General features: G+C 35.3%; 1 protein-coding gene across 2 annotated transcripts in view; it reads left to right on the forward strand.

Moving 5' to 3' along the window:
• Positions 1-13,280, forward strand: part of LOC145263605 (unconventional myosin-Id-like) — a 461,413-nt gene that overhangs the window by 433,054 nt on the left and 15,079 nt on the right. For both annotated transcript variants that reach the window (XM_080120445.1, XM_080120446.1), the window contains 2 exons: positions 3,719-3,820; positions 13,143-13,259. In XM_080120445.1, coding sequence (XP_079976571.1) covers positions 3,719-3,820; positions 13,143-13,259 — 219 coding nt within the window. The remainder of the gene's footprint in view (positions 1-3,718; positions 3,821-13,142; positions 13,260-13,280) is intronic.

Here is a 13,280-nt window from a genome sequence, read left to right on the forward strand (position 1 = left end):
AATACCATCTGTTCCGGCAGATACTGCAAGCAAAGACCATATGTGTGGGCAACCCCACATATAAGACCTTGGTCAATGTAGGGGCAACCCTTCATACCAATTGTCACTATCTAGCTCCCCTACTCCCCGGGGAGTTGGTCCCCATTTCCCATTCATTCCTCACATTAAAAATCGACCTTGTGCCTAATTTGCTCGGTGGGGGAGCAAATAAATACCTTGTCTTTTTTCTATTGTTCTTGGCCTTCGGGTCAGGATCAAAGTGTAGTATCTGTTCTGCAGATGCTGCACTTAAGATAATTTGTACCAGTCAATGGAGGGGAAACCCTCTATACTGGGACAATTATTATTTTTGGTAACCAGAGTGCCCCCTTTTTGCCTACTTTTAGGGGAGCTTGTTTTTATCCCACATTAAAATTTGCTTTGGTGGGGAAGCAAATAAATACATTAAATAAATAGAAAAAAGGTTCGCCTTTTTTCTTCTTGGCCTTCAAGCCAAAATCTTTTTTCTGTTATGAAAGTGTAGTACCTGTTCTGGCAACCCCACATATCAGAATATTGCTCTTGGTCAATGTAGGGGAACCCTTTTATACCAATTGTCACTATCCAGTCCCCTCTTGAGGGAACTGATCCCTCTCCCTTCACTCTCCACATTAAAAAATGGCCTTGTGCCTAATTTGCTCAGTGGGGAAGCAAATAACTAACTAAATAGAAAAAATGGTTTTTAATATGAATATCAATGCACAAAAAAGACAAATTTATAAAAGTATAGATAGATTGACACTGAATCCAAGGATGGAGTACTGCTGCCACATCTGCTAAAAACAGCCTATCCTGCTCTGATAGAGTACAAAATAGGCTTCGTGGCTTAGTGGGGGATGCCCTTTTCTCTTCCCTGCAGTCTCTCTCCCACAGGAGAGACCTTGCGAGCCTGTCTTTGTTTTATCATTACTTCCATAGCAAGTGCTCGTCTGAGCTCCAATATCTGGTACCCTTCACCAATCTTTCACGAAAAACACCCGTCTAGTTGAAACCACTGCCCAAAATTTTCCCCACTCTTTATCTGTGCCAAAACCAAAACGTAGATTCCATGAACAAAGCGTCTTTCTTAGAAGTGCACGCCCGTGGAACTCTGTTCCGTTTGCCTGTTTTCCACCTGACTACAACCTGGATGTCTTCAAGTCCAACGTAAACAAATTCCTGATGAACCGCCCCCTTAAATAAGACACTTTACCAAATCTCCAATACTAACGTACTGTACACACAATAACCCTTATCCCCGAGTGGCTTCCGGGCCTTGATAAGTGGTGACCACCTTGTAAAAAGAATCACAGACTGATTTGCGATTTAATTTTCTGTTGTAGCAATTTTTCAAATAGCTACGTCATCACTTTTGTCCTACTCTGATGATCCGAAAAATAATGTATGTATATGTATATGTATTCAATTTTTTCAGACTATACACGTATACACACACACACACACATGCATACACACACACATGCACACAAATACACACATGCACACAAATACATACACACACATACGCGCACACATACGCACACACACATACATACACACACATACACACATATACAAAATAAAAAAAAGATATTACAAAACAGAAACTTTCTATTGTTTTTAATAACGTCTGTTTAAATGAAAAAATGCTGCCTAAATATATGCAATGAGTTTCCAGAATTTTTTTTTCGTATGAGCACTTTTAGTTTCTACTATAATTCTCAGATGTACGAAAAAGTGATAAAAAATTTAAAGAAATAAAACAAATAAATGTTACCAAAGGCAAGATAAGTTACTCTTCTACCCATCTGCAAAAGTTTTTAGTGTTTTACTAACTTTAAAACGTTTTAATCGGTTCGAAAATCATACAGTGTTTATCGATATATTTGAAAAAGACAAATGGCGGCAAATTGGTTGCTAAATGCGTGAAATTTGGAAAAATGAGTTAAAACTAAAAAAAAATTACAGTAGAACCCCAGGATACGGTGGCCCCAGGATACGGTGGCCCCAGGATACGGTGTCCCCAGGATACGGTTTTTCTAGGTTATAATGTGCAATACATTATGTTTTTCCGGCCCCTGGTTTCAGTATTTTCCCCGCCTTACGGTATTATTTATAATGTTATGTGATTATACACATGTGTATTATATACTGTACTGTATTTTGTTGCTAGTTTTCAATGATGTACCCGAGTGTTCTACTGTATACAATATTGTTGGAGACGCCCCTCAATGGGATTAATGGATATCTCATGACGTCACTTCCTCTGGTGACGTCACTTCTAATATTGCGTACCAGTGCCTGGCAGTCAGAGATTAGCACGCGGCCAAAGGAGTATCTCATGACGTCACTTCCTCTGTTGAGGAATTGTTTTGCTCAACTCGTTTTGCATGTGAATACATGTTCTTTTCGTTTATTGCCATTTTAACCCCATAACAAAAATACTGTTAGAAAACCGACGCAAACAAATGAAGAATTATTTCTTACTAGCAGATGTACCCGGCGTTGCTCAGTATTAAATGTAATGTTAAATTTTTCAAGGTCAAGGTCAAAGGTTAAGGTCATATTTAGTGCGGCTCTTCATAAACTCCTCCACCTAGGAATGGTGCACACCAAGTTGGAGTTCGCCACCATCCTTAGGTGGGGGAGTTTATGAAGAACCGCACTAAATATGACCTTAACCTTTGACCTTGACCATGACCTTGAAAAATGGTGTGCACCATCCCGAGCTCCCAGACCACCATCATGTCAGGTGTGATCATGATTGGTCCAGTGGAGTGGGCTGCAGGAGAGTATATATACATAAGCTATGACCTGGACCTTTGACCTTTACCTTAGAAAATGATGTGCACTATACGTAGGTGGGGGACCATCATCACGCCATGTTTGGTCCTAATTGGTTCAGTGGAGTGGGCTGTAGTAAAGTTGTATGCACAGACATACACACGAACGCTACTACTTTATATATATAAACAGACATTGTTAAAGACAACAGAAAGATTTTGTTTTGTTATACTTTTTTTTCTGTTTTCTCACTTGCACCTTCGCTCGCAACTCAGCTACTATCTAAATAAATCTGCCCATAATTCCCACCGAGTTTCTCACACAAATTCCTGAAGATGTGTAGATGAGTACACGAAAAATTAAGTTAAAAAAAAACTACGGACACTTCGAGAAGAAAAAATGCTTGGATCATACATCCATACCTTCGGCGTAAATACAAAAATGATAATACGAAAAATTAAAAAAAAAAAAAAAGGTATTACGAAACAGAAGCTTTCCGTTGTCTTTAACAATGTCTGCTTAAATGAAAAAACACTGTCTAAGTGTACACAATTTTTGTATATGTATATGTATTCAATTTTTTCAGACTATACACGCATACACACACATACACACGCACACAAATACACACATGCACACAAATACATACACGCACACACATACACACATCCGCGCACACATACGCACACACATACACACGCACATACATACACACACGTACACACATATACAAAATAAAAAAAAGGTATTACAAAGCAGAAACTTTCTACTGTTTTTAATAACGTCTGTTTAAATGAAAAAATGCTGCCTAAATATATGCAATACTTTATATAGAGAGAGGTTCAAATACAGTATCGTTAATGATTGACTTTTAAATGTATGGAGGACCATAATTGTTTTTCTTTTCTTTTGACAGACTCGAGAAAATCCAAACACTGCCGATTATATTTCGAAAATACATTCTTTGAAGAGCAAAGATAATTTTACGGCTGTCCTCTTTTCGTCGATGGTGAAAAAAGTATGTATGCAAATGAATCGATTTTCACTTTTTTAAATTTACGTAACCAAATTCTTTAGGTTTCTGAAGTTTAAAGATGGCGATTGGTTATTCATATTATCTCGATTCATCAGACTACTGTTCTCATCTTGAGTGTGATTTCGGTCTAACAGGTGTAACTTGTTGAACTTGGGAATTTGAACGGAATTTCGCTAACCCTGGGAAGTAAATAAAGGGTTCCGCTCGAAATTCCGTCGAAATTCCCAAGTTCGACAGAAACATTCCTGATTTCGATACGATACACCCGAAGAAGGTCGGAGGTTACATCGGCCGAAACGTTGTGAAAATCACACTCAAGACGAGAACAGTAGTCCGGTGAATCGAGATAATACGAGTAACCAATCCTCATCTCAAAAATTCAGAGACGTCATGGGTATATCTGCTGACGACACCATGCTTTATTCTCGACGTGTTAGAACAAACACACACATGCACGCACACACATATGTACACACACATACACACAAACACAAGCACACACACACACACACACACACACACACACACACACACACACACACACACACTCACACATATACACAGAGTTTTGTATACGATTTTCCCAACCCCTGAAACGCATGACTTTTAATTAATCGACTGAGACTTCACGTAATGTCTCAGCTAATGGACATCGTTGTTTTCACAAGAACTCTAAAAATATCCACGAACATTCTGTTTTCCCGTTGCTGGTAAATCTTCCATTTTAAACGCATATAGATAATGCAAAGGGTGTGAGTTCCGTCGGGTTAGGGTTATAAAGAAACATTGATTTAATTTGAATAAAATAAAATAACGTTATTCTCGCTTTGCCTCCGCACTGTTCCAACGTTTCAAAATACAACCGCTGAGATACAACGCGCGGCTCTTTACAAACAGACTTTTCGTTCTCCAACTTTTGTGGGAACATGATGAGAATTAGCAGCGAACCGGATGCTAACGTATCCACCATGAGACACAAAATGAAAAATCGTCTTTTGCACATGGCTCCACGCATCACTTCCGCTTGGGAAGAAAAAAATAAGATAACCACAAAATAGTTATCGACCAATGGCAGAGTTCCACGCCTAAAATAAACACCTCAATATCACAGTCACTGTGAGCCGGTTGGCCACTATAAAACGAGGGATTTTAGGGAACCAGAGAGAGGAGAAAAAAGAAGACGAAGACACTGGGCTGCTAGCTGCTAATTAAAGAAGTCACCCGCTTTCCAGTTACAAGCCAGGACACGCATCATCGACAGCAAGATGACCGGCCGACCTCTATCACATCCATCGTCCAAAAGATAATTTACCTTTACGAACATTCATTCATTCCTTGTCAATTTATACATACCTACAAACATTTTACGAACATTCATTCCTTGTCAATTCATACATACCTACAAACATTTTACGAACCTTCATTCCTTGTCAATTCATACATACCTACAAACGTTTTACGAACATTCATTCCTTGTCAATTCATACATACCTACAAACATTTTACGAATATTCATTCCTTGTCAATTCATACATACCTACAAACGTTTTACGAACATTCATTCCTTGTAAATTCATACATACCTACAAACATTTTACGAACATTCATTCCTTGTCAATTCATACATACCTACAAACGTTTTACGAGTATTCATTCCTTGTCAATTCATACATACCTACAAACAATTTACGAACATTCATTCCTTGTCAATTCATACATACCTACAAACATTTTACGAACCTTCATTCCTTGTCAATTCATACATACCTACAAACGTTTTACGAGCCTTCATTCCTTGTCAATTCATACATACCTACAAACATTTTATTAACATTCATTCCTTGTCAATTCATACATACCTACAAACATTTTACGAATATTCATTCCTTGTCAATTCATACATACCTACAAACGTTTTACGAACATTCATTCCTTGTAAATTCATACATACCTACAAACATTTTACGAACATTCATTCCTTGTCAATTCATACATACCTACAAACGTTTTACGAGTATTCATTCCTTGTCAATTCATACATACCTACAAACAGTTTACGAACATTCATTCCTTGTCAATTCATACATACCTACAAACATTTTACGAACATTCATTCCTTGTCAATTCATACATACCTACAAACATTTTACGAGCCTTCATTCCTTGTCAATTCATACATACCTACAAACATTTTATTAACATTCATTCCTTGTCAATTCATACATACCTACAAACATTTTACGAGTATTCATTCCTTGTCAATTCATACATACCTACAAACATTTTACGAGTATTCATTCCTTGTCAATTCATACATACCTACAAACATTTTACGAACCTTCATTCCTTGTCAATTCATACATACCTACAAACATTTTACGAACATTCATTCCTTGTCAATTCATACATACCTACAAACATTTTACGAGTATTCATTCCTTGTCAATTCATACATACCTACAAACATTTTACGAACATTCATTCCTTGTCAATTCATACATACCTACAAACGTTTTACGAACATTCATTCCTTGTCAATTCATACATACCTACAAACGTTTTACGAACATTCATTCCTTGTCAATTCATACATACCTACAAACATTTTACGAACATTCATTCCTGTTCAATTCATACATATCTACAAACATTTTACGAACATTCATTCCTTGTCAATTCATACATACCTACAAACATTTTACGAACCATCATTCCTTGTCAATTCATACATACCTACAAACATTTTACGAACATTCATTCCTGTTCAATTCATACATATCTACAAACATTTTACGAACATTCATTCCTTGTCAATTCATACATACCTACAAACATTTTACGAACCATCATTCCTTGTCAATTCATACATACCTACAAACATTTTACGAACATTCATTCCTTGTCAATTCATACATACCTACAAACATTTTACGAGTATTCATTCCTTGTCAATTCATACATATTTACAAACATTTTACGAACATTCATTCCTTGTCAATTCATACATACCTACAAACGTTTTACGAACATTCATTCCTTGTCAATTCATACATACCTACAAACGTTTTACGAACATTCATTCCTTGTCAATTCATACATACCTACAAACATTTTACGAACATTCATTCCTGTTCAATTCATACATATCTACAAACATTTTACGAACATTCATTCCTTGTCAATTCATACATACCTACAAACATTTTACGAACATTCATTCCTTGTCAATTCATACATACTTACAAACAGTTTACAACATTCATTCCTTGTCAATTCCTACATACCTACAAACATTTTACGAACATTCATTCCGTGTCAATTAATACATACCTACAAACATTTTACGAACCTTCATTCCTTGTCAATTCATACATACCTACAAACATTTTACGAACCTTCATTCCTTGTCAATTAATACATACCTACAAACATTTTACGAACCATCATTCCTTGTCAATTCATACATACCTACAAACGTTTTACGAACATTCATTCCTTGTCAATTCATACATACCTACAAACGTTTTACGAACGTTTATTCCTTGTCAATTCATACATACCTACAAACATTTTACGAACATTCATTCCTTGTCAATTGATATATACCTACAGACATTTTACGAACCTTCATTCCTTGCCAATTCATACATACCTACAAACAGTTTACGAACATTCATTCCTTGTCAATTCATACATACCTACAAACAGTTTACGAACATTCATTCCTTGTCAGTTCATACATACCTACAAACATTTTACGAACCTTCATTCCGTGTCAATTCATACATACCTACAAACATTTTACGAACATTCATTCCTTGTCAATTCATACATACTTACAAACAGTTTACAACATTCATTCCTTGTCAATTCATACATACCTACAAACATTTTACGAACATTCATTCCTTGTCAATTCATACATACCTACAAACGTTTTACGAACAATCATTCCTTGTCAGTTCATACATACCTACAAACGTTTTACGAACATTCATTCCTAGTCAATTCATATATACCTACAAACATTTTACGAACATTCATTCCTTGCCGATTAATACATACCTACAAACGTTTTACGAACCTTCATTCCTTGTCAATTCATATATACCTACAAACATTTTACGAACATTCATTCCTTGCCGATTAATACATACCTACAAACGTTTTACGAACCTTCATTCCTTGTCAATTCATACATACCTACAAACGTTTTACGAACCTTCATTCCGTGTCAATTCATACATACCTACAAACAGTTTACGAACATTCATTCCTTGTCAATTCATACATACCTACAAACATTTTACGAACATTCATTCCTTGTCAATTCATACATACCTACAAACGTTTTACGAACATTCATTCCTTGTCAATTCATACATACCTACAAACATTTTACGAACCTTCATTCCTTGTCAATTCATACATACCTACAAACATTTTACGAACATTCATTCCTTGTCAATTCATACATACCTACAAACATTTTACGAACATTCATTCCTTGTAAATTCATACATACCTACAAACATTTTACGAACCATCATTCCTTGTCAATTCCTACATACCTACAAACATTTTACGAACATTCATTCCTTTTAAAATCGTACATACCTACAAACATTCTACGAACATTTCGCCGTAATACAAACCGTCAAATATCTCCATCGGATAATCCATTCTTCGTTAAATCACATTCCATCCTACGAACATTTTGCCTCTTCTAATACAAATTGTAGGTAGTAAATAAAATCGGTTCTCAACCTTCAATATTCGTCTGTCTTCAATTATATGAAGTCAGAATCTACATACTTCCAACGTTGTTCATTTCATGTATTCTTTGTTGTGACCTCTATGGCGTCCTTCCTACTCCTAAAAATTTCATAAATCTTGAGGCCATACTTTCCAACATGCTAAGAAAGAAGAAAAGGAAAAACAAGCAAAGAAAACAACACACTGAAGATGGAGTATACCTCTGAAATATATTTATTATAAATTTCAAACAAGTTAAATATTTGTTTATTTTCCTAATACTACGTTATGATTTGGCTTTCAAGCGCACTTGATGCATATTTTATTTTATACCTCCTGGTTTGTTTTCTTTTCTGTCCAGGATATCTGCAAAATTCTCCTCAGGAATCAAGTTTCAGTTGCCTCTAGTCTTTTCTTCGAGGTGTTGGTGATTGTCCAGCACTTACAACTATATAATAGAACATGCCATACATATGTTCGAAGTATTCTGAATTTAGTGTCTATTTTAATGTTTCTGTTGGCTATGATTGATCACAATCTCTAAAAGGTAACCTTGGCTGCAGCTATGTGACTTTGTATTTCAGTAGTGCACCTTCTATCAGATGTGATCCAGTATCCCAGATATTTGAATTCATCAACTTGAGCAGAAAAATTTTGATTATGATTTTTATGACCCCTGTAAAGCAAGGGTCTTAATTAATCAATTCAAACTTTTAATGTCTCGGCTAATGAACCCCCTTGTTTTTACAAAAACTTTAACAATATTCATGAACATTCTATGTTTTCCTATTGCTGTAAAACTTCTATTTTAAAAATATATAAATAATCTCTTTTGTGAATGTATGCCTTCTCGACTCATTAATTTCTTTTGTTTACCATGTGGCAATGTCTATCGTTTTTCTCACGTTTGATTATAAAACCCGAAAACTTTTTCACTGAAAATATTTCTATGAATCCGGTTCATCCCCAAAATATCTCCCTCCTTACAAGATATCCTAAAATAAAACCTCCAAAACTGGCGTGAACACATCCCCTAAAAATCTAATGACCGTCTCTCTAAAACTGGTGAACGAAATCACTAAAGACATCTAGGAGCCTCAACAATGAAGGAATAGAATTCTGTTGCTTGTCAGGAGTATCGAGGTCAAGGGGGCACATGCTATGCGTTCATCAGAGAACATTTCATTAAAGTACCTGTAAACCAGCCACAGGAATGCAATATTGTGGCGATGGGACAGAGGTTAAAGTTTAGCCGACAGTGTGTGATCTATATTTGAGACTTTTTTTTTTTGATTATCTTTAAGAGTGCAAGATTAGTGGTAAATGCACCAGTCAATTTTCTTTGCAGCAACCTTGGCAATGTCCTCAAGGTATTTGTTCCAGGATTTGGCAACAATACTCCCTGTATGTGTGAATTGTGGCTTTGTAAAGATATAGAATGTACTCATTAGTGAGAATCCATCATTAAAACAATTAGCTTAACATAGACTAGCAGGGACACCCGACATTGTCCAGGATTAGTATTAGTATTTGTAATTTTCTAGCACGGTAGAGAGCGCCAATTTTCTTTGCAGCAGCCTTGGCAATGTCCTCAAGGTATTTGTTCCAGCTTATGTCGCCTGAAAATGTTAGCCTGATTTTATCTCTGCTGCTACATCACTCAGCCGGCTTGGTCATTTGCACACGGCTGCTGATAACATGCGCGTGTTCACGCTCTGTTGCATAGAGGTGAACGGAGAAATACACAAAGCCGAGGTCAATGATGGAGGAAAGGTTGAGAATGTCTGCTTTAGATAGCGACACGCGACTACGTCAATGCTTTTTCCTTGAATAATTATCGAAAACCTTTCCCACACTGATTTCCATGGCTAATAGCATCGTATCAGAGAGTCTATCATTAAAACGATTGACTTAATATAGACTAGCAGGGACACCCGACGTTGTCCAGGATCGAATGAGAATCCACAAATCTTCCACACGTTCAATACTTTTATTATCATCATCGAAATTAATGAAATCACTAATTTTTCAATCAAATCAATTGATTGCCTACTCTAGTAAGGGATTTACCATAGTGCACCGGGAGGAAGCTTCACATGCCTCTTCACAGTCACTTAGTACACAATACGTTGTGGTCTACATTGCATTGCACTGTAGAGAACCTACTGTTGATTTTATAAAACCATTTGTATATAATAGCTTGGTTTAAAGTTTAAAATGCAAAAGTCAAGTATCATGATCCAATTGTGGTCTATGCAGAAACATTCTTTTCAAACACGCATCCGTCTTATCATAGAAACTACTGTTGATTTTATATGCAGAGCCCTTATGCTTGTTCGGCTATAAAACTTTTAAAATGAACTTGTGATGTTAGGCTGTATAAGGATGTTAACTTTGGTTAAAATCGGACTGTTCCTTCTTTAATCAGATTTATTTGATTTATTTGATTACTAGTGAGGGGTACCCGGCGTTGCCCGAGTGTTTGGAGGTGTGTGTGGGGGGTTAAAAAAAGTAAGTATGAGGATCGAACCCGAACCGTTGAGGCAAAGTTGTGAAAACAAAAAACGTGCGACGTTAACCATTGCCCCACCGCGACATGCTTAGGGAAACACGTTTGAATTTATTTAATTACTTGGATTTAGCAGGTGCTCGTTTTAATGAGTTAATGAGGTCAAGTTTGACTGCGGGATAGTATTTCATTTACTGCTGAACGCTTTTTTTCCCCTCAAGATGTTATAGGAAAACGACTATGCGGCGAGCGACAAATATTGAATATTTATCTTCCCGAAATCGAGCAAATTAAATAGACAGGCGAGCTTCGTTGTTAACTGTGAGAAATTACGACTTATATGTGATATAAAAAGTTTTAAAAAGTTGTGAACCGACTGACCGCTTCTCTGAAAGAAGCCTTTTGTAGACACACAGAAAAAGCGAACACACATACATACATACATTTTCGCTTTTATATATATAGATTATTGGATTTTCAGAAGCATTCCAATGCAAAACCTGTCTAAGAGCACTCCTTAAAACAAAGTACGTTTGGGTGAAATAAAAAGAATATGGCCAAGCCATTTTGAAGTCCATAGGAAACGAATTCACCTCCACACACAAGGAAAAAGGAAACGAAAAAATAAAATGGGAACAAAAACTACAAAATGAGAGAGGGGCATCTAACTCAACAGAGAAAATAATGACAAAAAAAAAAAAAAACAGATGAAGGAACCAGATCTGGTTTAATCCACCATATAGTAACCACATCAAAAATAACATTCTGAAAAAATTCTACCAAATTATTTATGAACGCTTCCTTCCAGAATGCAAACTAAGCAAAATAATAAAAATACAGTTAAACATTCCTTCTCCACTTAATCTAACTTAATCAAAACTATAATAAATTCCAACAATGAAATGAATGCGGAATCGAATTTTGCTTGAATGAAACTACAAGTAAGCCATAGAGCTTACTTGGTAAAAGTTAAAAAATAGTGAAGCAGAGTGAATGGGGGGGGGATTTATATATATATATATATATATATATATATATATAATAATAATAATAATAATAATAAAAATTACAATAAGTTTACCAAGGTAATCAAAATGGTAAACTTAAAATATATCATGAATATTAAAGAGTTAATATTTACAAGTAAAGTAATCTCAACCAGGTGTAAAAGCTCAATAAAACCGAAAAGGAAATAGAGCTTATAATCTGAACAAATGATTAATAAAACATGTTAAAAACATCTTTAAAAAAAGAGTTAAAAACATATTTAATTTTAAAAAGGAAGCACAAGATCTTGTGCTTCCTTTTTAAAATTAAATATGTTTTTAACTCTTTTTTAAGATGTTTTTAACATGTTTTATTAATCATTTGTTCAGATATATATATATATATATATATATATATATATATATATATATATATATATATATATATATATTAAATGAAAAATGAGAAATAAAAGTTATATATAACTTTATTATATCATTATAACAATAAGGAAAATGAAAAAGAGAAAATTAAGAGAAAAAGAAACCTCTTTAGGTCATGGCATTTCGAAACTAAATGCTTCTTATCAGAATGATAGAAAATGCAAATATCGATAAAAGAAGTAGCATTTAGGCAGGTTCCAAAAAACGAGTCTTTAATCTAATAGATCCCAGACTGTCGATCAAGCTCCAGCCCCTTTTCCATCGCCACAGTATTTCATCCTTTTAATGGAATGTGCCCCGATAAACTTGCTGCTCTGGTATTCACTTAATGTAAATACACCCGACCAATCCGACAATCAGCTAAATTCCGTTCATTTACGGTGGAGGTCCTGAAATGCCAGAGGGTTTGCTACTGTAATAGCAGATTTTCGTCAAATTACCGGCTTTTGAAAAAAAAAAAAAAAAAAAAAAGAAGAATTATTTCGGAATTAAAAGTGGGGGATTAGTTTCGCATATTAATATGACGTGGAATTATACCTCATTTCCAGGCCATTTTAAACATTTTAACGCAGTTAACTAATTTTTGCGAAATGATGTTCTTGTTTTTCAGGTTAACAAAGGCAACAAAACATCGGATCGATCGATCGTCATCACGGATGAACACATTTACAAGTTGGATCCGAAGAAAAAGTTCAAATTAATGAAACAAGGGACGCCATTTTTAGATGTAAGTATTTGTTTTTCGTTT

This window comes from Euprymna scolopes, chromosome 39, assembly GCF_053919585.1.
Source record: "Euprymna scolopes isolate OS-2025 chromosome 39, ASM5391958v1, whole genome shotgun sequence".
In the NCBI taxonomy this organism is placed as follows: domain Eukaryota; kingdom Metazoa; phylum Mollusca; class Cephalopoda; order Sepiida; family Sepiolidae; genus Euprymna; species Euprymna scolopes.